Source organism: Schistocerca piceifrons, chromosome 2 (assembly GCF_021461385.2).
Source record: "Schistocerca piceifrons isolate TAMUIC-IGC-003096 chromosome 2, iqSchPice1.1, whole genome shotgun sequence".
In the NCBI taxonomy this organism is placed as follows: domain Eukaryota; kingdom Metazoa; phylum Arthropoda; class Insecta; order Orthoptera; family Acrididae; genus Schistocerca; species Schistocerca piceifrons.
Window position 1 is genome coordinate 450,139,966 of NC_060139.1, and position 26,901 is coordinate 450,166,866.

A 26,901-nucleotide genomic window follows, 5' to 3' on the forward strand; every position below is an offset into this window, starting at 1 on the left:
CGCTCGCCTGCCCGGCGCGCTGACGTCACGGGCCGCCACCCTTCCGACGCCAACCGACCCCCACCAAAGCTGCCGCACTGCCATCACGCAGTGCGCGAACTTTAAACACACGCGCGCCATCGAACGATCGCCGCGTTTTCGCAGCTACGGAGCTCCGCTCTCCAAGGGGGGATCTGTGTGGCGGCAGCACCGTCCAACGCACGAAGGGCTGAACTACGGCACTGCCGACACAAGTAGGGGCAGCTGTACCGTTATGCTGAATTTCGGCAACGGTGCGTCGCACACCGGACCGCACGGGAACAAAACTGCCACCAGTTCGAGCTAGTCGACGCGACGCGACACACGTCTCCCTAGTTCTTCCGCCTCGGACCACGTGCGTCGAGTCAACGTGACTCCGCCGTAAATGCGTACGCGCGGTCGTAAACGCAGTCGCCGTTAAATTGTCTTTCGCTTCTTCGCGGACGTTACGGTGCCTCTGGTTGCGCCAAGAGCAGAACATTCTGTGACGCGGCCTTTTGTCTCGCTTGGTCCACGTGGTCGCGCCACGGCTCGTCACTGGAGTGTACACCCTCCGGGATTGGTGACCGAGCCGTGCCGCCAGTGCAACGCGCCTATGTAGACGGACATTAGCGAAGTATATTATTTGTCATTTATTGTAACGGCAGGAAAAATAAATGTGTCCTGTCCAGAATCCGCTTTAGTCATTTATTGCCACAAAGCCTCTCCCATGAGCATAGTGCGTGGGCGCGGCGATAAATGCCGGTTCACTGCACATGAGCGACTGTAAGCGGAGATACAACACGTTCCCGCTTCAGGGTTAATAAAAGGGCTCGGGTCACTGTCTTGGCTGTGATAGTATTGAGGGGAATTACCTCTACCCAGCGGGTAAACCTGTTAATGGCAGACAGTATGTAACGGAAGGGGCCTGAGGGGGGTGAGGGCCCAACGATATCGATGTGTATGTGCTGAAATCCTCGTTTTACCACACTGAACTTACCCATAAGGGGCTGTGCATGACGCCCTACTTTTGCGCGCTGACAAGCCACACATGCTCGTGCCCAACTGTGACATTGTTTTATCACTCCAGGCCAAATGAAACATTACAGTACCAGATGTGTGGTGGTGCATATGGCAAGATGTGCCAAATCGTGAATACTATTAAAAATGTCCCAGCAGAGAGCTGCAGGGATCTCCAGATGCATGCATCCTGTTGAAATGTCGCACTAGATGGGTGACGAGAACCCAGGAAGTGTCTGGAACTCAAGTCTGAGTCCTGTTTTAGCATCAGAGCGCAATGTGGCGAGTTCAGTATCATCTATTTGCAATTTAGGGAGTTCGCTGAGGTCCAGTTGTGAAGATAATATCGACACACGAGATGAAAAATCGGCCACTACGTTGTCTACTCCTCTGACATAATGTATGTCATTCATAAACTGACATATGAGGTCCATATGACGAAAACGTTTTCGATGAGTCCTCGCCTAGGTTACAGAAAGCGTATATCAGTGGTTCGTGGTCAGTAAATAGCACGAGATGGCGACCTTCGATATTGTCTTGGAAATATTTGATAGCGCTATAAATAGCAAATAGTTCCTGGTCAAAGGTCGATCATTTACGTTGGGAAGCGGACAGTTTGTGAGAGAAAAATATGAGTGACTGTACAACAGAACCCATGGATTGCCGAAGTACCACCCGCACTGCTGTATCACTCACATCTGTAGTACGCAAGATGGGATCATCAGCAATGGGATGAGCGAGCATAATGGCCATCTGTAAGGCTGACTTGAGGTTATCAAATGTGCATCGCATATCTGGGGTCCATGTGACTGCCCAAAACCCTGAAGTGTTTTTCCTGTGAGAGCATCCGTCAGTGGGGCTTCTATGTTGGCAGTGTGGGGAATGTGTTTGCGGTAGCAATTTACCATTCCAAGGAAGCGACGGAGTTCGTGCCATCTCTGAAAGTCTTTGGGCAAAGGCACTGTACTAATGGCCTCGACCCTTTCGGGTAGGGGGCGGATGCTGTCAGCAGAAATCATGTGGTCCAGAAAAGCGACACTAGTGCAGCTTTGTGACTTAGCATTGTTCACTGCAACATCATTTGGTTGTAATAGTTATAACACTGCATTTAAGTGTTGTTCGTGATCCTCAAGTGAGGAAGAAAAAATTAACCAGTCATCCAGGTACGCATATGCAAAGTCCAGTTTTCCAACCAATGAGTCAATGAACCATTGCCACATCTCTACAGCATTTTTAAGGCCAAACAGCACAAACAGATACTCGAACAATCCAAACGGGGTGATGATGGTAGTTTTTTCAACATCCTCCGGTGCCATTGGCAGTTGGTGGTATGCCTTATGCAGTCTATTACACTGAAAATTTGTGCCCTATGCAGTTGGGAAGGAAAATCTTGAATATTTGGGATTGGATAATTATCTCAAAATTGTTCTGGTGTTATGTGCCCGATAGTCACTGCAGAGGTGGAAGGTGTCATCTTTCTTAGGCACCAAATAAATGGGTGATGACCAACTACTAGAAGAAGGGCGAAGAGTCTTACTGTCTAAAAGTTCCTGAATAATAGTTTTGGTGTGTTTAAGTTTTTCAGGGTTTAAACACCTAGCCTTTGTGCACACCGGTGGACCTTCCATGGTATTGATCCTATGAACAGTATTGTTGTTTATTGCAAACACTGACGGGGATGATGGACCTGCACCTGATGCGGAATGACTACCTTAATGCATACACTTGTGTGTCCCAGGCCAGCGGGTCAGCAGCAGTGGCGACGATTCACTGGTAGTTCTTGTCGTGGAGCTTGGTCGGGTACTTGGTACTGTCGCAGGCACAACTTCTGTCTGGCAATAGAAAAGTCACACAGCATCAGCGGTGGGTGCGAGGAGGTGATGCGGGGGATGGGGGTGTGGCCTTGTGTGACAGCAGGGTGACCTGCTTACGAGCGTCCATGAGCTTGCATGGCGGCAATGCATAAGCAGAGGGCTATGTTGCAGCCCCAAAGTTTGTTGTGTGATTTAAGAGAGAGCACTGCAACAGTGGCTTCAGCTAGCTCGCACAATAGAGTGGCACTCTTGGATGTGAGAGAAGAAATACTGGAACTGGTGGTACAGTCTACTGAGTTAAAGATTGGTATACCTATTTGTAGGTTAGTGAAAGGGCGTGGGCTAAGAGAAAATGTACCCTGAGCACTGGTTCATCCACATCGGCGATAACGAAAGTCCACTGTAAGGGAGTGTTAATGTCCTGCAGTTTAAGTTTATATTAGTAACATCGGTGATAACGAAAGTCCACTGTAAGGGAGTGTTAATGTCCTGCAGTTTAAGTTTATATTAGTAATTCCATGAGACTGGATCAAGGAATTATTGACAGCTCAAAGCAGGGGGGAAGGCTGACGCTCGAATTTAATACCTGCGGACAAAGGTATCACACTAACCTTGGCCCCATGTCGACTAGAAATGAAAGACAAGACCCACATCTTTCACATACAAGTGTCCAGGCATGTGAGGTGAAGAAGTATTAAGGGACAGGCGTCTGTATGATGTTGCACGGCCCATAGCACCTGAATTGGGTCGCGCTATTAGTTTGGAAACGCACATGGAGAACGACATTTCTTAGCTGCATCACCAAAGCGGGAATGGAAATAACACCAAGCAGAACGGCGCGTAGCATCATCTGTCGAGTTGGCTGAGGCTGAAGTGGCAGTGGAGGGAGTCATGTTTGCAGATTCCTTCAATGGCGGCAGTGCAGTAGTGCTGGTAGGAGAGGAGTTATGGCAGCGGCTGGTAGACAGCGTTGGTTTTGTGCACATGCGCGAAGCGAGTTGTGAGCACTCTGTACCGCACGATAGAACTGCTGCGCAGGTGTGCCAACCCCTGAGGCCTGAGGAATGTGGGGGTGGCAGAATGTTGTAAACCTGGTCTGTGATCTTCAGTTTAGTGTCCAGTGGGGACGAAGTTACAAGAGCAGGTGAATTTGAATTTCTGGAGGAAGTTTGAGCAACCAGATGGTCCAAAGTGTAGCTTCCTGCAGATGATGTATGTCAATCAAGATGATGCCAGACCTGCGATGGGGATCTGGAACACAACTACTTGTGACTGATGAGGTGGATAACATCCTCTGTAGACATGGATAGGTACTTGAGGATGGTGCGTTGGGCAAATGCATATTTGTCCATAGTGGGAGGCGAAGCCACAATATCACAGATCAGATCCAGTTCATCATGGAGGTGACATAGTAAGCAAAGGAACTTTGAGTTGTCATCAGTGACAATGTGTAGCTGCAGGACATGGTCGACTGAGGCAAACCATGGGTGGTCCCTGCGAAGGGGCGGTAGCTTAGGCCAACAGATGGGGGAGTCTTGGCATGACTGTTTGTCAGAAACTGTCACTCGCTGTCCGTAGCTCTGCAGCATAACTGGCTTGGGTGCGGTAGTGGTGTACCAGTTCCCAAAAGTGTCAGTGGCATGCGGCGTGGTAGACACAGTTGACTCGACCGTGGTCGAGAAATCAATGAGTCGGGCAGTCGATGGAGTAACACCAACAGGCATAGAATGGACCGGCGCCGTGGAGTCAACCATAGTCGACCGATGTGCGGAGAATGATAGAGTACAGTTTCCAGGCCCCTCCCCTACAGGTGCATTAAAATTGTTATAATCACCTAACATTTGTGGACCACACGAGGCAGGAACAGCGTGTGCTGTCGGAAACACTCGTAAAGTGGATGCTAATAGTGTTGGGGGGGGGGGGGGCTGGTGGAGAATCCATAGTTATGGGGTAAACATGAAATTTCCCGTCACGAACGTCTGGCTTGATGTGTACCACCACTGACTCGGGTGGAAAGTTCACACTGGCACTTGGGAAACTTGTAAGCATAGTCACTGGGGTTTGAGCACATTGTGTCGGCCATTGTTGAGCACTCGGAACATGTGGAAAGTTCACATTCGACTTAAAACGTTCGCATGCGAAGTTTTGTCCAAGAATAACGTTCTGTTGGTATAGAACACTGTCGCACAACTGCTGATTCATGTACGATAACGAAAAGTTATTGTTCATACCTGATGCCGGCACACATGGCTGTGGGAATGTAGGAGCACTGTCCTGTTGCACACAGCTAGCTGGTGTGTTCAGAAACTGTGTCGAAACATTGCGAACATAAGGTGGATAATTGGAAAACAAAGCCGAAGTCTCCAATGGAAAACCTAGTTGGCACACGTGTTTGGTGTAGCAAGTGGCAAGCGATCCATTGTGTATTGCTCGACAGTACGAGAGTTCACTGTAGCACTCGCAAATAAATTCGGGGTCACCAGTATGGGTTTAGTGTAGTAGGATAGCTGGATCCAATGATGTACACTTTACCACAGGTAATAAGCACGATTTTATGGGTACGAAGCACACATATACAGATATACATCTTCTTGATTCTCGGAACACGTGTTTATCGTTTCGTGCGCGACCACAGACTGCTCACAGAGAGCTTGCCAAACAAAGACATTACACGCGACTTGGTCGGTAGTCGCTACAGGTGCATTGTCATGGCCTGGCGCCTGGGAGTAAGAATCTCGGGAACAGCGAATCTAGTCGTCTCTTCACTTGCTACTGTTACAACCATATATCGAAAATTCTTGAAGGACGATGAAACTAAGGTATATAAAAAATGAGGTAGGCTATTCCAACCCCTGGAGAACAGAAAATTCCCAAACATCCCACATCACGCAGACGACAGTGGTGGCTGTGCATTCACCAGAACATGAAAGTAGCTGTGTGCAGCCAAGGAAAATAACTAATTTCGGGTCAATGTAACTGGTAAAACGTATTAAAATTGCTTGGAAGACGACAAACGTTTACCATAGTTTCGCCAATGATGACCACTTACAACGTGAACCAATACTTTGATGCAAAAGTGCAAAGAATTTCGCGTGACCTAAAAATGCTTACATCTTACAAAGTGATGGCACAGTACAATGGCTAGGGTATATTTCTGACATGCTGAAGATTCTGGGTACTAATCACCTCGTACTCTTTCACATTTTTATTTTTAAATATTTATCGAAATAACTTTGAACGTTATTTTTATTCAATTAATTAGTTTAAATGTAATTTTGTTTTATTTCGGATCCTTTGATGCTTCATTTTAAGAATCATGATAACTTTTTCATTCGCTCTAACTCTTCTTTCTATCATTCTTATTTAGAATTTTTGTACATGTGATTTTAATTATGCTTTGCATGGGGGCTTAATTAAATATGATTGAAAATATTTTTAGTTTTTAGTAGCTGTAAGTCCGATTACGCTGTGTCTCGTAATCGGTTGGCCCTGACTAGTATTTGTACGCAATCTGACTGCATAGAACAACAACAAACAATGAAAGAAAATTTCGTTAACACAATTAATTAATTACGTCCCCAGCAACTATGAAACCTACGAAACCAAAGCATAAGTATAACTGTTCTGTATGTGGAAGTATGACTCAACGCACATCTGGCACGGTTCTTCTTCAACAAGACAAGAATTTTTAAATACCAATTTTACTGACGTGATAAAAGAAAATTACAAATACTATAATTGCGTAAGGAAAGCAGAATTAAACTCTAATACAAGAACACACTCCAGATGCTTGTTGACTGAACATGTAATGACGCATTATTTAGGATACTGAAATAAAAAGAAACAGAGTTAGTTACCTCATTTATATTGATGAAAATCACTCTAATCCTTACATTATATGTCACACCGTTTCTCTACTATCACATTTCAACCAGAACTCTCCAATATCACATCTCAGCAAGCACTGCCTAATAGCACATCTCAACAAACACTCTCTGCTACAACATCTCAGCACAGACTACCACGAGACCTCGACATGCACTGACTACTACGAGCTCTCTCCAAGCACTGACTTCTACGAGCTCTCGACAAGCACTGACTTCTACGAGCTCTCCACAAGCACTGTGGAGGCGGCTTAATAATACTCTTTGGCGCAATCTCTGGCGCAGTGGCTCAGTGTAGCCACCTTTCATATGCCCCTCCTCCACAGGCCAGAATTTGATGGTATTTTTGCCAGCATTGGTGGTGAAAATACCACCAAATTCGTCCAGAAAAATACAGACAAAAATAAAAGATAATATTAATACCTAAATATCACATAATTAGTTAAAATTTTGGCTTTGAACTGACCTTTCAATAACCTAATATATAAAATACAGTAGGCAATACAAATTCTTTTCATACATGTGGCTTTACATAATAGTTTGCACAATACACAAAAAATCAGTTTATATAAATGTTCACATAAAATACTTTTAATTATTCAAAAAAAAAAAAAACAAATAGTTGATAATTCCAGCCCAGCAATGGTCAACAGGTGCAAACACCAACAAGTGACATCATTTCAGTAGAAGCAGTCCATCAGTGGCACCCAGCAATGTTGAGCAGGTGCAGACACCGACAAGTGACATCATTTCAGTAGAAGCAGTCCATCAGTGGCACCCAGCAATGTTGAGCAGGTGCAGACACCAACAAGTGACATCATTTCAGTAGAAGCAGTTCCATCTGTGGCACCCAGTAAAGTTGAGCAGGTGCAGACACCAACAAGTGACATCATTTCAGTAGAAGCAGTCCATCAGTTGCACCCTGCAATGTTGAGCAGGTGCAGACACCGACAAGTGACATCATTTCAGTAGAAGCAGTCCATCAGTTGCACCCAGCAATGTTGAGCAGGTGCAGACACCGACAAGTGACATCATTTCAGTAGAAGCAGTCCATCAGTTGCACCCAGCAATGTTGAGCAGGTGCAGACACCAACAAGTGACATCATTTCAGTAGAAGCAGTCCATCAGTTGCACCCAGCAATGTTGAGCAGGTGCAGACACCGACAAGTGACATCATTTCGGTAGAAGCAGTCCATCAGTTGCACCCAGCAATGTTGAGCAGGTGCAGACACCAACAAGTGACATCATTTCAGTAGAAGCAGTTCCATCTGTGGCACCCAGTAAAGTTGAGCAGGTGCACACAGCAACAAGTCATATTAGTTCAGTAGAAGCAGTCCATCAGTGGCACCCAGCAATGTTGAGTAGGTGCAGACAGCAACAAGTGACTTCATTTCCATACAAGTAGTCCATCAGTTGCACCTAGCAATGATGAGCAGGTCCAGAGAGCAGTCCATGATATTCACTATCACCGATCACACTGTTCATCAGAGTATATAAGCACAAATGAAACATGTCCTAGTGGCACCAATCATGTAGAAAAAGTACAAGTAACAGTCCATAATATTCACTATCCCTGATCACACTGTTCATCAGCAGAAATTAATCATTCCTAAGTGTCACACATTATGTTGAAAAGGGCAGGTAACAGTTCACAATATTTACCTTCACTAATCAGACAGTTCAGGCATGAACAATAGTTTGAATGCACATACAAATGCTTTTACACTAAACATACAAATCATAACAAACACACAAATGATGTCAGATAATTTTCATATTAACTATTACAAATACTCAAATATCAGTAAACCTATAATATTTATGGGTGTCAGTGCAAGCCACTACAAACAAATAAAATAATATTTACGAGATAGGTGGGTAGGATTAGGAAAGGAAAACACACAAAACACACTCATTCATCTTTCGTCCACATTAAGTACTACTGTGTAATTGAATAGTGTTAACTGTGTAAATGTAATTCTGTCAAAATCTGATGTTCATCATGTGTATCAAGTAGTAGTGGCAGCAATGTATAACAGTCAATAATAGTTAGGTCAACGTCATAGACCAATGTTTGCCAAGCCAGATCAAATGTACTGTTGTTGAACAACTATCAGTGAGCCAAGATATGCAAATACTTCCTCTCTTCAAAAAAAAGTATATATTGCTTAGTGATTTAACAAAGTGTGTGTATAGACTATCTTCCTTCTACTTTAGTGTTCTAGTCTGCTATCTTCATCCTCCTTGTTCCATAAGACCAACAAAAAAAATATGCATCTCACTTACTTTACCTCTTATCCACCAAAACTCCAATAATCATCAACTTCATAAATCTCAATAATACCTCAATAATACCTCTTCAATATGTCGATACATATAAACCTTATTGCCAATATATGCTCCTCACTTACTTTACCTCTTATCCACCAAAACTCCAATAATCATCAACTTCACACAATCTCAATAATACCTCAATAATACCTCTTCAACGCGTCGATACATATAAACCTTATTACCAATATCATTTCACTTCCATAACAACTCTTTCCTCTAGTCAGTCTCCTCGAACAAGTACAGATAAAATCCTAATGCAAACCTCATCATCCCATACAATCCGAAGACACATTGTCAACACACAACCTCTGTGTAATCCATCTGAGCCAAATCTTCTACTCATTATGAATTATAAACAAAAGAAATGCATACATGACCTCTAACAGACTTAGTTCGAATAACTCTCAGTAATTAAGTACGATTACGGAATGTGAATGATCATAATATTTCACAGTGTGTACACCACTTCAAGAATTATGGCAGAAGGAAACATGTGGAGTATTTCTTGTGTCAAGTGTCACTTCCTATTTCAATTGCTCGCGAAAAATGCAGTGTAATAATTGTCAATGGTCTAAACCTAGTTTTGGTATGTCATGTCGTTAGCTTCCTTCCTATTAGCATAAATTTATACAGCTTCCATAAAACCTCAGCTCATGTGACTTCTATGAAGTTTCTTGTACTAATGTCGTTCGTCGAATTATAGCAGTTCATTTTCCTATCTTAAAAATATAAGGCACTGAGCGTAAGCAAAACAAGCAATAGCGAGTAAATATACCAGTAGAGAACAGAATGTCAACAAGTGTATGCAGCACAATTCTTACAACGAGGCTCTGCCAAGCAAACAATCTATAATTAATACAATAGTGTGACCTAAACTCTATGTTCATACACAGTATATCAGCATTTCTATACACCAAATTAAAGAGTAGTTATGACAACAAACAGAAATGTATAAATATGCAATCCATACGCATAGCAGCAAACAGGTCATTAGCATATCAGCATAAGCAAATAAATGTTCGTATGTCATCCTAATAAGTAAACATGAAGGCGCAAGCAGATAAATCACAAAGTATAACTTACATACCTAACCACATCAGCACAATAAATCAGGTGACAACTATAATTTAAATAAATAAGCACAGCAGGCACATAATTAAAAAAAAATATGACATCAGTGAAAAAGCAGTGCAGCCAAGCGATGCATAATATACACAAGTTACAGCCCAGTTCATTAATAATCATTGTCAAAATCAGTTAACGTACGCAAGCACGTCGCTTCACAAGTAATTTCATAGAACATGAAATTTAGCACAAAGTATGAATCACGTAATCGCGAGCAGCAATTACGTCTAAAGTATGTACCTAAGTGGAAATATGTTACCTGAAAAATGAACTCAATTAATAGTTACCTTTTTAGTTTATTAGTTTCTTCTTGGAAATTACATTCTTTCTGAAAATTTCTCGATAGCAAGTCCTCTTAACGTCGGAGACACACAGAATTTACCTGAAGTTCTTAAATATTTTATAGAACCGTATCCTGAAAAATACTGAATGTTAATAACATAATTCATCAGGTCACTACAGCTTTATACTGAATTTAGTCGGAGAAATTAAACTGTGTATTTGTTTACGGCTGTCAGTGCATTCGCACTGAGCGCTCGATCAGCTGTAGGCACGTGACGTAGGAAGCAATTGTTCGCGGTCAACGACTGCCTTGTGCGGCGCGCAGACTTGACTGTTGCTTTGAGTATGTGCCGCCGCCAAAACACAGCGCGGTATCCTTGTACTCTCCGCATGTTTACATGTAGCTGTGAGTTTCTCTAAGTATGTCATTCCACAAAAATTTTTCAAAAGTATATCATTCCACAAAAATTTTGGAAACTACGAACCTCTCGTTTTGTGGTAGGAACAGCATAATTACGAATAGCGTCTAATTTTTTTTTTTTTTTTTTTTTTTTTTTTTTTTGATCAGGAAGAATACCTTCTGTACAAATAATGTGACCGAGAAATTTCACCTGTGAACGTTGCAGAAAATATAGTAAGTCCAAACGGTAATTCCAAAGTCACTTTTGGGTAAATTAGTCATATCAGGTTCTTGTTTACTTACTCTCTAGATAGGTTGATAGTAGAAGAGTTGTTTTTGACAGATGCAAAGAATAGTAAAAGAGTAGGCAGCGGTACAGAAAACTAAAAGAGAAATAGCACCACTACAGCTCGGGACCCTATGCTCGCTACGGCACATATTCACTTAGTGTAGTGAATCCCCTGAGGACATTAATAGCCGCACATAATTTCCAGTTTGTGACTTCGTGGCACATCTGGCGGAAGTGCGTACGTAAATTGATCTAACCATGAACATGGATGTATGTCATTCTTAGTATTGCGGAAGATCTTAAATTTCCGAACAGTCAAAAATTGTTTATAGTCAAAGTTTTCGCCTCGTGGCGACAAAGACCTACCTCGTCTGTCCCAGTCCGAATGTCGATTATTATCAAGTTCGCGCGCCTGGCGCTCTCTTGTTGCTTCTCGTAAATGAAATAAATTACTTTCTTCATACCCCTCTACTATCTGTGATTCTAAGTTTCTTCTACTGTCTTTTCCTACAATTTCGCCTTCTATTTGTTTGACTTGCTTTTTTAAAGCCTCAAATTCCCTTTTCACGCGTTCATTAAATTTTCCCTGATTTTCAACATGTTTATTTATGTTCTGATACTCTTCGGTTTCTGCAAATGGCAATGGTGCTGTATCATCCGAATCTTTGTCCCCATGTAAACTAATATTTGTCAGTTTATCTGAAATTTCCTCAACTCTTTCCGATAAATCACCTATTTGTTCTTTCTGCTTATTTACGTCTTCCGTAAGTGTCGCGACTCGGGTTTCAGTATTAACACATTTAGTAGTTAACTGTTCATACTGTTGTGTTAGGTTATTTAATCTGTCATTTGGTACGGATTCCTCGATTCTCTCAAATATTTCTTCCTTATCTTTTGCACGTTGTAAATTTAACTCTGAAAATTTCTGTACTATCACGCGATCTCTTTCTTCCTGTTCTCTATCCTGTTCCCTTTGTCTGATTTCTACTGCAATTAATCTATTATTGTGAGCATTCAAAATCGGTTGTACTTCTTCTCTGATTTCTTTCTTTAACTCATCTTTCATATTTTTGAAACATGTCCCTATTCGTGAATCTATCCGTGTTTCCAAAGTTCCCATCTCTGTTTTAAATTCAGATCCTAACCGAGTTTCCATTGTTCACATCCGTGTTTCCATTGTTCCTATATCAGTTTTTAATTCAGATCGTAAAGTTCCCATCTCTGTTTTAATTGTTCCTATTTGTGAGTCTAACCGTGTTTCCAAAGTTCCCATCTCTGTTTTAAATTCAGATCCTAACCGAGTTTCCATTGTTCCCATCCATGTTTCCATTGTTCCTATATCAGTTTTTAATTCAGATCGTAAAGTTCCCATCTCTGTTTTAATTGTTCCAATCTCTGTTTTAATTGTTCCTATTTGTGAGTCTAACCGTGTTTCCATACGTGCTCCCAAATTTAATATAGCACTCATCAACTGCTCCATATTAAATTGTTCAGAATTCTTTTCGCCCCTAACATTTCCCGCAAAACTAACTTCCTTCTGGATAGCCATAAGGCTATCTGTGTTCGATACTATTCCAGAATCTTCTGTCGTTAATCTCAGAGTCTGTGAATTTTCTGATTGAGAAAAATTTTGAAATGGTTCCGGACTGTCTTCCCGACTTATTAAATTATTTTCAACTCCATTATTCATCATACTGTTGTCCTGTGTTGGCGAGTTCGCCATGTCAACAATTTCATCATTCTCACTATTCATCATTTTCGCCTTTTTCATAGATCGCGTAATCATTTACAAAACATACAAAAAATTCGTCACTGTACGAAAATTACACACAAGGACTCCTTATCTCCAACAATACCATTCACATGAAATGTTTCCCTCAGACACGATTAACAAACAATTGACATAATTGCACTAGCTTCTCAAACGCGTAAACAAGACAACAAATCAAATTCTGAGAAAAAATACCATTAGAAGAATGACAATTACCAAATCTACACATGCAAAATAGACTACAATTACTAACTACAAATTACTACAACAATACTACGGTCTACTATTTTTACAATCAAAAGAATTCCAAGGGACGATCCGAAGCAGCAGTCGCCACGTGCATGGGGGCTTAATTAAATATGATTGAAAATATTTTTTTATTTTTCGTGGCTGTAAGTCCGATTACGCTGTGTCTCGTAATCGGTTGGGCCTGACTAGTATTATTACGCTATCTGACTGCAAAGAACAACAACAAGACTGAAATGAAATTTTTCGTTAACCAATTAATTAATTAAGTCCCCATCAACTATAAAACCTACAAAACCAAAGCATAAGTATAACTGTTCTGTATGTGGAAGTATGACTCAACGCACATCTGGCACGGTTCTTCTTCAACAAGACAAGAATTTTTAAATACCAATTTTACTGACGTGATAAAATAAAATTACAAATAGTATAATTGCGTAAGGAAAGCAGAATTAAACTCTAATACAAGAACACACGCCAGATGTTGTTGACTGAACCTGTAATGACGCATTATTTAGGATACTGAAATAAAAAGAAACGGAGTTAGTTACCTCATTTATATTGATGAAAATCACTCTAATCCTTACATTATATGTCACACCGTTTCTCTACTATCACATTTCAACCAGAACTATCCAATATCACATCTCAGCAAGCACTGCCTAATAGCACATCTCAACAAACACTCGCTGCTACAACATCTCAGCACAGACTACCACGAGACCTCGACATGCACTGACTTCTACGAGCTCTCGACAAGCACTGTGGAGGCGGCTTAATAATACTCTTTGGCGCAATCCCTGGCGCAGTGGCTCAGTGTAGCCACCTTTCAGCTTCCAGAATGAGATTTTCACTCTGCAGCGGGTTGTGCGCTGATATGAAACTTCCCGACAGATTAAAACTGTGTGCCGGACCGAGACTCGAACTCAGGACCTTTGCCTTTCGCAGGCAAGTGCTCTACCAACTGAGCTACCCAAGCACGACTCACGCCCCCGTCCTCACAGCTTTACTTCTGCCAGTACCTCGCCTCCTACCTTCCAAACTTAACAGAAGCTCTCCTGCGAGCCTTGTAGAACTAGCACGGGGTAGCTCAGTTGGTAGAGCACTTGCCCGCGAAAGGCAAAGGTCCCGAGTTCGAGTGTCGGTCCGGCACACAGTTTTAATCTGCCAGCAAGTTTCAGTTTAATTATGGTTGTTTAAAAAAGGGTTCAAACGGCTCTGAGCACTATGGGACTTTACATCTGAGATCATCAGTTCCCTAGACTTAGAACTACTTAAACCTAACTAACCTAAGAACATCACACACATCCATGCCCGATGCAGGATACGAGCCTGCGACCGTAGCAGCAGTTAGGTTCCGGACTGAAGCGCCTAGTACCGCTCGGCCACAATGGCCGGCTATGGTTGTTTACCTATCATAATATTTAAACGTTTGAAAATGCTGGCCACAAAACAAAAGGCGAAATAAACTACTTACATTTGCTGTGCAACTATTTCAAAAATGTGTTTTTCGTTACAAGATCTACATTTTTTGGATGGTAATCGACATACAGATATTTACAACAAAAATTCTTGTTGCAGTATGGACAAAATAACACAGATGAGGATTTAGATGAAAGCAGGGATTAGACATAAAATGAAATTCAAGCAGCATGAGACAAAAATCATTAAAATCGAATGGACAAAGAATCCAAATGATAAACGAGTGAATAAAAATGTTAATATGATGATTAAAATGACACAGCAAACGAACAGAAATAAAAAATTACATTTAAACCAATTAACTGAATAAAAATAATGATCCGAGCTATTTCGACCAAGATTTAAAAATAAAATTTGTATGTACCCGACAACATTTGAACAAGATTTGAACCCACAAGTTCCTGAAAATTATTAACGCACCACTATGCAACCAAGTCATGTTGTTGTTGTTTTTGTTGTTGTCTTAAGTCCAGAGACTGGTTTGATGCAGCTCTCCATGTTACTCTATCCTGTGCAAGCTACTTTATTCACGAGTACCTACTGCAACCTACATACTTCTCAATCTGGTTAGTGTATTCATCTCTTGGTCTCCCTCTACGATTTTTACCCTCCACACTGCCCTCTAATACAAAATTGGTTATCCCTTGATGCCTCAGAATACGTCCTACCAACCGATCCTTTCTTCTAGTCAAGTTGTGCCACAAATTTCTCTTCTCCCCAATTCTATTCAATACCTCTTCATTAGTTATGTGATCTACCCATCTAATCTTCAGCATTCTTCTGTAGCACCACATTTCGAAAGCTTCTATTCTCTTCTTGTCTAAACTATTTATCGTCCACGTTTCACTTCAATACAGGGCTACACTCCATACAAATACTTTCAGAAATGACTTCCTGACACTTGAATCTATATTCGATGTTAACAAATTTCTCTTCTTTAGAAACGCTTTCCTTGCCATTGCCAGTCTACATTTTATATCCTCTCTACTTCGACCATCATCAGTTATTTTGCTCCCAGAAAATCAAAACTCATTTACTACTTTAAGCATTTCATTTCCTAATCTACTCCCCTTAGCATCACCCGATTTAATTAGACTACATTCCATCATACTCGTTTGTTTTTGTTTATATTCATCTTATAGCCTCCTTTCAAGACACTGTCAATTCCGTTCAGCTGCTCCTCCAGGCCCTTTGTTGTCTCTGACAGAATTACAATGTCATTGGCAAACCTCAAAGCTTTTATTTCTTCTCCGTGGATTTTAACACCTACTCCGAATTTTTCTTTTGTTTCCTTTACTGCTTGCTCAATATACAGATTGAATAACATCGGGGATAGGCCACAATCCTGTCTCATTCCCTTCCCAACCACTGCTTCCCTTTCATGCCCCTCGACTCTTATAACTGCCATCTGGTTTCTGTACAAGTTGTAAATAGCCTTTCGCTCCCTGTATTTTACCCCTGCCACCTTCAGAATTTGAAAGAGAGTATTCCAGTTAACATTGTCAAAAGCATTCTCTAAGTCTACAAATGCTAGAAACGTAGGTTTGCCTTTCCGTAATCTATTTCCTAGGGTACGTCATAGGGTCAGTATTGCCTCACATGTTCCAACATTTCTACAGAATCAAAACTGATCTTCTCCGAGATCGGCTTCTACCAGTTTTCTCATTCGTCTGTAAAGAATTCGTGTTAGTATTTGCAGCCGTGCTTATTAAACTGATAGTTTGGTAATTTTCACACATGTCAACACCTGCTTTCTTTGGGATTGGAATTATTATATTCTTCTTGAAGTCTGAGGGTATTTCACCTGTTTCATGCATTTTGCTCACAAGATGGTAGAGTTTTGTCAGGACTGGCTCTCCCAAGGCTATCAGTAGTTCTAATAGAATGTTGTCCACTCCTGGGACCTTGTTTCGACTTAGGCCTTTCAGTGCTCTGTCAAACTCTTCACGCAGTATCATATCTCCCATTCCATCTTCATCTACATCCTATTCCGTTTCCATAATATTGTTCTCAAGAATATCGCCCTTGTATAGACCCTCTATATACTCCTTCCACCTTCCTGCTTTCCCTTCTTTGCTTAGAACTGGGTTTCCATCTGAGCTCTTGATAGTCATGCAAGTGGTTCTCTTTTCTCCAAAGATCTCTTTATTTTTCCTGTAGGCAGTATATATCTTATCGCTAGTGATATACGCCTCTACATCCTTACATTTGTCCTCTAGCCATGCCTGCTTAGCCATTTTGCACTTTCTGTCGATCTCATTTTTGAGACGTTTGTATTCCTTTTTGCCTGCTTCGTTTACTGTGTTTTTGTATTTTCTCCTTTCATCAATTAAATTCAATATTTCTTCTGTTACCCAAGGATTTCTACTAGCCCTCATCTTTTTACCTACTTGATCCTCTGCTGCCTTCACTATTTCATCTCTCAAAGCTACCCATTTTCTTCTACTGTATTTCTTTCTCCCAGTCTTGTCAAACGTTCCCTAATGCTCTCCCTGAAACTGTCTACAACCTCTGGTTCTGTCAGTTTATCCAGGTCCCATCTCGATAAATTCCCACCTTTTTGCAGTTTCTTCAGTTGTAATCTACAGTTCATAACCAATAGATTGTGGTCAGAGTCCACATCTGCCCCTGGAAACGTCTTACAATTTAAAACCTAATTCCTAAGTCTCTGCTTTACCATTATATAATCTATCTGGAACCTTCCAGTACCTCCAGGCTTCTTCCACGAATACAACCTTCTTTCATGATTCTTGAACCAAGTGTTAGCTATGATTAAGTTATGCTCTGTGCAAAATTCTACCAGGCGGCTTCCTCTTCCATTCCTTACCCCCCTTTCCATATTCACCTACTACGTTTCCTTCTTTTCCTTTTCCTACTGTCGAAGTCCAGTCACCCATTACTATTAAATTTTCGTCTCTCTTCACTATCTGAATAATTTATTTTATCTCATCATACATTTCATCAATCTATTCGTCATCTACGGAGCTAGTTGACATATAAACTTGTACTACTGTGGTAGGCATGGGTTTCGTTCCTGTCTTGGCCACAATAATGCGTTCACTATGCTGTCTGTAGTAGCTTGCCCACATTCCAATTTGTTATCCATTATTGAACCTACTCCTGCATTACCCCTATTTGATTTTGTATTTATAACCCTGTATTCACCTGACCAAACGTCTTGTTCCTCCTGCCACCGAACTTCACTAATTCTCACTATATCTAACTTTAATCTACCCATTTCCCTTTTTATATTTTCTAACCTACCTGTCCGATTAAGGCATCTGACATTCTACGCTCCGACCTGTAGAACGCCAGTTTTCTTTCTCCTGGTAACAACGTCCTCCTGAGTAATCCCCACCCGGAGATCCGAATGGGGGACTATTTTACCTCCAGAACATTTTACCCAAGAGGACGCCATCATCATTTAACCATACAGTAAAGTTTCATGCCCTCGGGAAAAATTACGGCTGTAGTTTCCCCTTGCTTTCAGCCATTCGCAGTACCAGCACAGCAAGGCTGTTTTGTTAGTGTTACAAGGCCAGATCAGTCAGTCATCCAGACTGTTGCCACTGAAAGTACTGAAAAGGCTGCTGCCCCTCTTCAGCAACCACACGTTTGTCTGACCTCTCAACAGATACCCTTCCATTGTGGTTACGGCTATCTGTATCACTGAGGCATGCAAGCCTCCCCACCAACGGCAGGGTCCATGGTTTATGGGGGGAGCGGGTGGGGAGGGGGGTGGACACGTTTAAATTACAGGTATGAGAAATGCTAGGAGCTTTGAAACTCGAAGGAACTTTATTAACAGAGGTGGTAACAGTTTGTGATGACTCCATAATCTCAGATATTCTTCCAGATACATCTGCAGGCTATATTCTATTTAAATGTCAAAAACTGGCACTCTATTTTGAAAAATAAAGTTTCGTGAGGTTCATGACGTAATTATTGCTCTTTATGTCGGAACTAGAACACTTATGACGATTAGCTATCCAAATCAAGAAGCTCAGTTTGAAGCTATGAAGAAATGTGCCGCAAGAAGGAAGCAGCTGGGGTTTACATTTTGACCTGATGAACGGCTATAGAAATCTGGAACAAGCTGCATTACCTGCTTCTTCATCAAATGAGTGAGTTATTTTTCACCTTCACTATCGATTACTTAGCCCTAGGGTGTGATTATCTGTCATGCTACTTCGTTTGATTTGTCCAACTTTATACTGAATCTTACCGAAAGTAAAATGTACGAGTAATAAGCAACAATGTCTGTGATGGGACACGTTTGCCATATAACCATAAAGTTGCGCTGTGCTACGCGTCCTCACTGTGACATCAGGTTGGGGGGGGGGGGGGGCGGCTCCACTGTCTTTTTTGCCAGAATGCGCCCTGTCCTTTCCCCCTCCCCCTTCCTGCACCCAGGATGAAACGACGAGTAGGCGATAAGGTACTGCATGTCCACACTTCATCACAGGACGTGGAAGTCAGAGGAATGTCTGCTCTATAAAGAATGATAGGCGGCGATCTGTGACAGAACTAAAGACAGAACATGATGCTGATGGAGGCACAAGAGTTTTTTAGCATACCATTCAATGTACATTGTTAAACATGGGCCTCCACAGCAGATGACCTCTATGTGTTCCCATACTGACCCACTGACATCGTTAACTACGATTGCGGTGGGCACGAGGATATCGAGATAGAAACGTGGTAACAGGTGGCCTAGTCGGATGAATCATTTTTCTTGTTATACGCGACCGATTGTCAGGTCCGCGTAGGCCGTTGTCTAGGCGACTGGATGCTCGAAATATGCACCATGATATGGATGCAGAGCGGTGGTGGCTATTATACTGTGCAGAACACTCACCAGGGCTTCCGTGGGACGTGTGGAAGTAACCAAACGCACTAAGACAGCTGTTGAATACGTAAGCGTTATTGCGTCCTTATGTCTTCCCCAATGGCGATGGCATCTTCTGGCAGGATAACTGTCTGTGATACAAGGGCAGAGTCGCTGTCACGTAGATGTTTGCGTAACCAATTCGACTGATCTGAACCCAATGGAACACATGTGGGACGCTCTCGGATGTCATGGCCGTGCCCATAAACCACCAGCTCGTAATTTATGGGAACTACATGACCTGTACCTAGACATCTTGAGCTTCCTAGCTCCGTAAACCTACCAAGGACTTGTCGACTCCATTGCAGGCAGAATCGCTGCAGCATTATGTTCTGAAGGTGAACCAACACACTACTAAGAACATGGACATAATGTTTTGGGTCACCAAGATAAATAAATTTTGTGTTGAATTTAAAGTAACCGGAATATTATTAATTTTATCTTGAAGTGACTCAGAAACAGTCATCATTTCCACACAAGTAAAAAGTGTCTTTTTATTTCTCCGCTTCCCCACTTCTACACATCTGATCTTGGGTTTGACGTAAAAAAAGTTAAGCTGTCCTTATCGTGAGGGTTGCTTTACTGGGCACAGTCCTGTTGCCTCTGGAATGTTCTTGCCTTCTTCAGACCTTAGAGCTGGCTTGCCCAGCTTAACAAGGTCTTCGTACCAAGGTGCAACTTGCTATTTTTCACGTTAACAAAGTACTGGCTGAGGTGAAAGAAGCGATAAGTGACAGGAAAATTCTGATGATCGACTTGAGATCGAACCCTAAATCTTTGGATTTGATCCTTGGCACCTAGCCACAGAACTACCGAGCCACACCACTTGCTTACGTAAACATAATACATTTCAGGATATCAAACGGAATAGAATTATCGTAGAAAATGCTGTTCTATGTGGCACGTTAAGCGTACAACACACAATGTGAAAGTCCATTAGTCCTCTTTCACGAGATGAGCACCATCATTTTACCTACTGATACCCGTTTGCTCCACCGTCTGTACTTCGCCTCCTATGGCGATGTCGGAGAAAACAGGAGGGAGTGCTGTGAGCCCAGTGTCGTAAAAGTGCAGTATTCCGCTCGGCAAAAAAGAAGGGAGAAAAACGTGCATAAAATGGAAAATTTTTGGGATGCTATCTGTATGTGCCAAAGACTGGAGTCGGAATTGACGTGTATACGAAAACAGTGCCAATTGTCTCTGTACACATCCTTCATGCATTAGTGCAGCAAAGAGCGCAAAAAGGGTTAAGTTTGTCTCTGGTGGACAAAACGCCAGTATCTTGTTTCCGTAAATCTGTGTTTTAGTGGCGGCTGATATGACTGTGCATCATGTTTTGATTAGTATGTTGCAGCAAGTTTGTTGGAATGGGAAACATGGCAATACGGCTTTGTAATGTACATCCTTAAGTTCATTTGGTGCAAGTAATATACTGCAAGCTCAGTGGTAAATACACACCTTGCGTACAGTTTTGGGTTGGCTGTTTTGAATCTCAAAGTATTTACTTTGGACAGGGAGAGCGATATATTATAAGAAGCATACTGAGGTGCTTACCAACAAGCAGTCACTGTTTGATACTGTTACGACTCAGTAAGCCTACGTCCAGCTAAACAATTTTCAAGCAGCCGACAAGGAACTTGTGCCTTTTACTAGAGATAACGTATGTCTTCAGCATCATGAAAAACATTTGAAAAGTTTTCTTATAACTGCATTCAGTGGCCGACGTGTAATAGGTACTGTACAATTAATATTGATTGCTCCACCATAAAATACAAATTAATAATGTATCTTTCGTTTTAATGTACACTGATCAGTCAGATCATTATGAGCACCGATCCGCTATAGATATAAGCCCGTCTAGGTGATAGCAGCATCACCTGATGAGGAATGACTGCTAGTCAGACAAACGCACGGTGCATGTAATATTAGTGAGTGTGCTGTCCGTGTGCAGAATGGGGAAGTCGCTCGATCTATCTGCGTTTGACCGAGGGCAGATTGTGATGACCCAGAGGCTCAGCACGAGCGTTTCGGAAACTGCACGACTTGTCGAGTGTCTGAGGTGTGCTATGGTGAGTGTCTTCAACATGTGGCAGAACCAATGTGAAATCACGTCCACGGTGGTGGTGGTGGTTAGTGTTTAACGTCCCATCGACAACGAGGTCATTAGAGACAGAGCACAAGCTCGGGTTAGGGAAGGATTGGGAAGGAAATCGGCCGTGCCCTTTCAAAGGAACCATCCCGGCATTTGCCTGAAACTATTTAGGGAAATCACGGAAAACCTAAATCAGGATGGCCGGAGACGGGATAGTGAGGTTAGGTGGCCACCCCTCATTTGAGGTTTCAGACGTCATAGACTGGGCAGACTGGTAAAACAGGACAGGCGATGAACTGTGTTGGAACTAACATCAGACCTTAATGCTGACCAGAGTACATGTGTCTATGAACACACAGTACAGTGACCACACTTAACAGTGAGCCAATGACCCACACATGCGCCAATGTTAACACCATGACATCGCCAACTACGACTGAAATGGACACGTGACCATCGGCGCTCGACATTGGCGCCATAGCACAGCATTTCATCATGCCAATGGGAGGCCGCGAATCCATTATTTTCCAGGAGAACAGCTCCTTGACACCTGTACTGCGGGCTGACATGCCAGTGGCTTCATTATTATATGGGGAACATTCATGTGAGTCTCCACGGATCCAGTGGAGCTCATGCAAGGCCACAGAGTATCGTACACTGGTAGCAGGCCACGTACACCCCTTCATTACGATAATGTTTCCCTACAGCAATGGCATTTTTCTGCAGGATAATGCGCCATGTCACAAGGCCAGGAGTGTGATGGAGTGGTTCGAGAAACACAGTGGCGAGTTCCAGTTGTTGTGCTGGTCCCCCCAGCTCGCCAGATCTGAACCCAATGGAACACATGTGGGATCTGACTGAACATGGTGTCAGAGCTCATTGCTCCTCTCGCCGGAATTTACAGGAATTAAGTGACTTGTGTGTGCAGATGTGATGCCAACTACCTCCAGCGCCCTACCAAGCCGTTACTACTTCCATACCCCAATGCGCTGTCACTGTTATCCACGCCAAAGTTGACCTACCGGCAACTATATAGTAGTCATATTGTTCTGACCGATCAATGTAGGACATAATGACTGCCTTTCCATCGTGCAAACCTTTTCCAACCCTGAAAATTTGATTGTTGTTGAACTACTTGAGAGGTCTGATGCCAAGTAATAAGTAAGAGGGACATTCCGAAAGACCGACAGGATAGAAAAGGCCAGCAATGTGGAGCCAGGAAAATGTCTTAACCAATTCGCCACCTCACTTGGTTGAACACTCTGGCAGTCTGTAGAAACTGCATGATAGGGACAGCAGAACTCTGAAATATAAAGTGCCAATAGGACGAGACAAGTTCTAGCTATAAGAGGAGAGCCTTCGCAGTTGAACAAGTCAAGCCACACCTTTGGAATGTACAAGAGAGTTACAGCAGCACCATCTACATGAGACATCACATGTGGTCAACTATCAGGAGTTTCTGGAAATGAGTATGTACGAATGTCCAGAGCTTTAGGCTGAAAACTATACAGACAGTACAGGATCATAAACTTTAGTATTTCAAGATTAAAAACTAGAAGTCGGAAACGAATGTTTCACACAATATGATATTTAAATGGGTTTTTAGTGTCAGGCACGCATTTCTAAGCTGCCTATGTTTCGTGACAAACTGCCTTCCATGACTACATTGGTGTTGTTGCCCTGAGAAACAAGAAACAATTATTTGTGACCTGTGCCTGGGGGAGTATACCACTCTCATTGTTGTACATTACTCGGTACAGGAACTTACAGATACACCTGTAATGTATGCTGCAACAGTATGTAGTCTGGGAAAGCCAAACAAATATTGGCCTTAGCCATGATCGTTAGGTATTGGGACGCACATATGCACATTCACAAGAGCCCTCTAGCAAAGGAAGACACCTGATATAATTAATAATAAAAATATTTCATTGCTGTAGATGGATGTTTGACAAGGATGGGCTGTCAGGATGCGCCGTATTAAAACTCGTCAGAATTTCCATTTCTCTTGGTCGGCGTCACCAGGTCCCCCAATGCTGAGGACACCACTTCACTGTCTGCGAAATGGCTTGGCTCAGAATGACTGTCTCAGCAACCCATGCAGCGCACTGCTGTGTATCAGCCTTCTACGGACGCGGAGTTCTGACAACATCAGGTTGCATCTGCAGTTGACCCAGTGGTCTTCGCCCCTGCCGCCTCAATGTCGCCCACTGGGAGCTGCAAGGTGGCCAACAGTGTGCTTCCTTGCCAGTGAGGCTACTGACCAAGGTACCTACATCATGTTGGATTTAATGAAGGAACTGTGTAAATTGTTGACTGTAAAGAAGTTGAGGACGAGCACATTGCATCTACAGGCAAACAGAAGGGCAGAACGGGTACACGGAACAATCAGGAAGATGATGAGTTTTTATGTGGATTCTCATCACCGTCAGTGGGACGATTATTTGAAGCATATTGTATGCACATACATTGCAAACGTCCATACCAATACCAGTTTGTCGCCATATGAGGTAGTGTATTGGCGAAAAATGCTGTCACCATTTGATTTAGTGAAGCTACAGAAAGGAAGGACCAGTGAATCTGTACGTCAATTCACGGGAACAGTTAAGAGTGTTTGGAAACAGGTACAAAAGGCGAATACAAAGGCTTTGGAAGGGCAGGAAGATAGAGTGATGCGGAAAATAAAATTTACCACAGTATAGAGTAGGGTATCTGGTAATGCTATCCAGCCCCTGTATGCCAAAAGGGAAAACGGAGAAGTTCTACATGAGATACCAAGAGCCATACCAAGTAGTTGAAACCACATCCCCCATTAATGTTAAACTTCAGCTGCCAACTAGAACAACAATAGTACACATTGGGTGGTTGTGGCAATTTACGGGTTGTCCCGATGTGATTCCAGACATGGAACAGGAAGGGAAGAGGATGAAAGAGACAGTGAAGAGAGGTATTAAGCGCAGAGGAAAACAGGAAGACAGAGTACAGCATGATGTACAGTATGCTTTGCAATCCAGAAAGTAGTGGGGTATTTACAGTATTTTGTTTTCTTGTTATGTGTCATTCGGCTTCTGGAGATTAATTAGGCATTGTATTTTCATATGTTGTATGTGTTTTCGAATATTGTAAGCCTGCAATGGCCAGCAGTCTTTTTGAAGATGGAGGTAAAGTGATGGTGATTACTGTCCTCAGGGCACTGAAAAGGGGAGCATTGAGCAAGTTGGTAGAAGTAAGAAACTGATGAGGTATTGCTGATCTCGGCAGTTAACAGCCGGTATGCCAAGATGACAAGGGAGGAATTACAGATAAGCACCAATCCGAACAGGTGCACGGTGCAGTTATTTTCAGCCAGGAGGGAAGAAATAGATTGTACAAGGGACATCATGGAGCCAAACATGAGCTTGCAATGGGTAGGGATGCACTGGATCTTCTCAACCTATCAAAATTAATAGTAGCAGCAAGTTGTTTTGAGCAGCGAGTATTAGATGAAGCGAAACGTATAGAGCTCCAGAGGAGTGGTATTTTAATCAGTGGAACTAAGTGTAACATAATAGGACCAACCTTCCATCTGCCAGCATCAGTTTCGGGGGACTTGCAATTGAACGTTACACAGCCACAGGTGTACTGGCCAGAAGCAACTTTAGAGTTTTTGCTAAGGCAGAATCTCACCTTGTTAAATCAAAACCTGGAGTCAGGTCTGTTGAGATCTGTAAACCGGTTCATTTCTGAGTAAGAGGGGCGCATTTCAGCCAAACAGCTTGTGCAGCATGTCGCTCAATATAACATGCACCCACGATCTGGCGTCCGAATCTGCGGCCCTCGCCTTGGGATGCTTCCGGGGCGTGTTGGGGACCAACAAGATTGCCTGCAGTAGCGATCCGTGGCATGGCTCACCACTGGCTGGCTCCAGGCCCCACGCTGGCCTCAGAGGGTCGAACTAGCGACCTGCCATAGACCGGAACGCTAGCATCCCATCTGCTGCTGCGTGTAGCCAATGGTGTGACATGCCCCACCATACAGGAGAGCTGTCACACTTTAATGCCTTGTTAGTGAACCAGCGTATATCTGTACGTGGCTGTGCACCTCTGCTTTGCTAACGCACTGCTCTGAGTCATGTACTCATAACATCTGGGTTGGGCCAGTGGGCCCCTTCTGCATGTAAGTAGCCCCATGCAAACCGCTGCATTTACTCTTTTCAGCAGGTCTACGGCCCTGTGGCCTCAATTCTACTTCGCCATCACTGGTAGCGTAACTTACTGTCAACAGGCCCGTGCCTGGCGGTAACTTGTGCGCTCAATAATGCTGCACCGAAACTAACCTTTTCCCATCTTGAACGGTGGTGCTGCTGCATTATTCCCCCCTTCGGAGAGACGTGGTCCCCTGGTCGACCTCTAACTACTCTTAAACTTGCTGGGGTCGGCACATACTTATGGCATACTTACTACTACTATTAGAAGATTTAGATGTGGTCTGTCATGAACAACTTGTGCTAGCAAAGTCATCAAATAATTTAGAGTCTTTAGTTCATTTCTTTCAGTGGATATCCAACACAGTATTGCAGTGATGATCTTCCTACAGTTTTTACTGTTTATGTAAGAGACTCATCTAAGACACTCCCAGTCTGACACATCTTATTTTATTCTGTGAATTCCATTATCACAGTTATAGTCACGTCTCTACCAATCGATGTACGTTTGTTGCTGCTTACAGTAATGACGCCAGTAATTGTAAATGGCAAGCCGTTTTTCCTATCTATTCTGATAGGGAATTTTTGCATATGGAATAGTTACCTTCATTCGCGAGCCTTAGACTGGGGAGCAAGTAGATGCCACAGCAGGAGCTGTGGACGGAGGTCCCTGCAGAGATACTTTGTAAATGAAAGGGGCTGACTTCTGAGGCACCTGTCTACAGGATGAGGGGTAGAGCCTCTGGTCAGTCAGGGAGCAGGTACTTATCAAGCCAACAATGTTCTGATGCCGTTATTCGGGCGGCCTCGCACATTTTTTCCAAGAGCACTAGGAGACCAGTGCACACAGCATGCATCTGGCTAAAAACGCTAAGAAAAATGAGTTATGAAGGGGACATGCCCAAAGAAAATATATGGCTGTTTAACAACCTGGCCCAGCTAAGACAAATTACACTTTACACTGGGTTCAGTGGAGTGGAGTGGGAAATATTTTGGACAGATCACTATCTCCTGAATGAAGTGACGCTATTCAGCTTTGTCTGTCCTTGGTGAAAGCGAGTTGTGTTAATCAGGCGCCATCCCGATGGCGTGAG

At 42.7% G+C, this 26,901-nt stretch overlaps 1 protein-coding gene across 1 annotated transcript in view; it reads right to left on the minus strand.

Annotated features, from left to right (window-relative positions):
- The window catches only part of LOC124775475 (damage-control phosphatase ARMT1-like), a 158,232-nt gene that overhangs the window by 22,544 nt on the left and 108,787 nt on the right, over positions 1–26,901 (minus strand). The window contains exon 5 of the mRNA XM_047250308.1: positions 6,689–6,715. Within this exon, the coding sequence (XP_047106264.1) occupies positions 6,689–6,715 (27 nt within the window). The remainder of the gene's footprint in view (positions 1–6,688; positions 6,716–26,901) is intronic.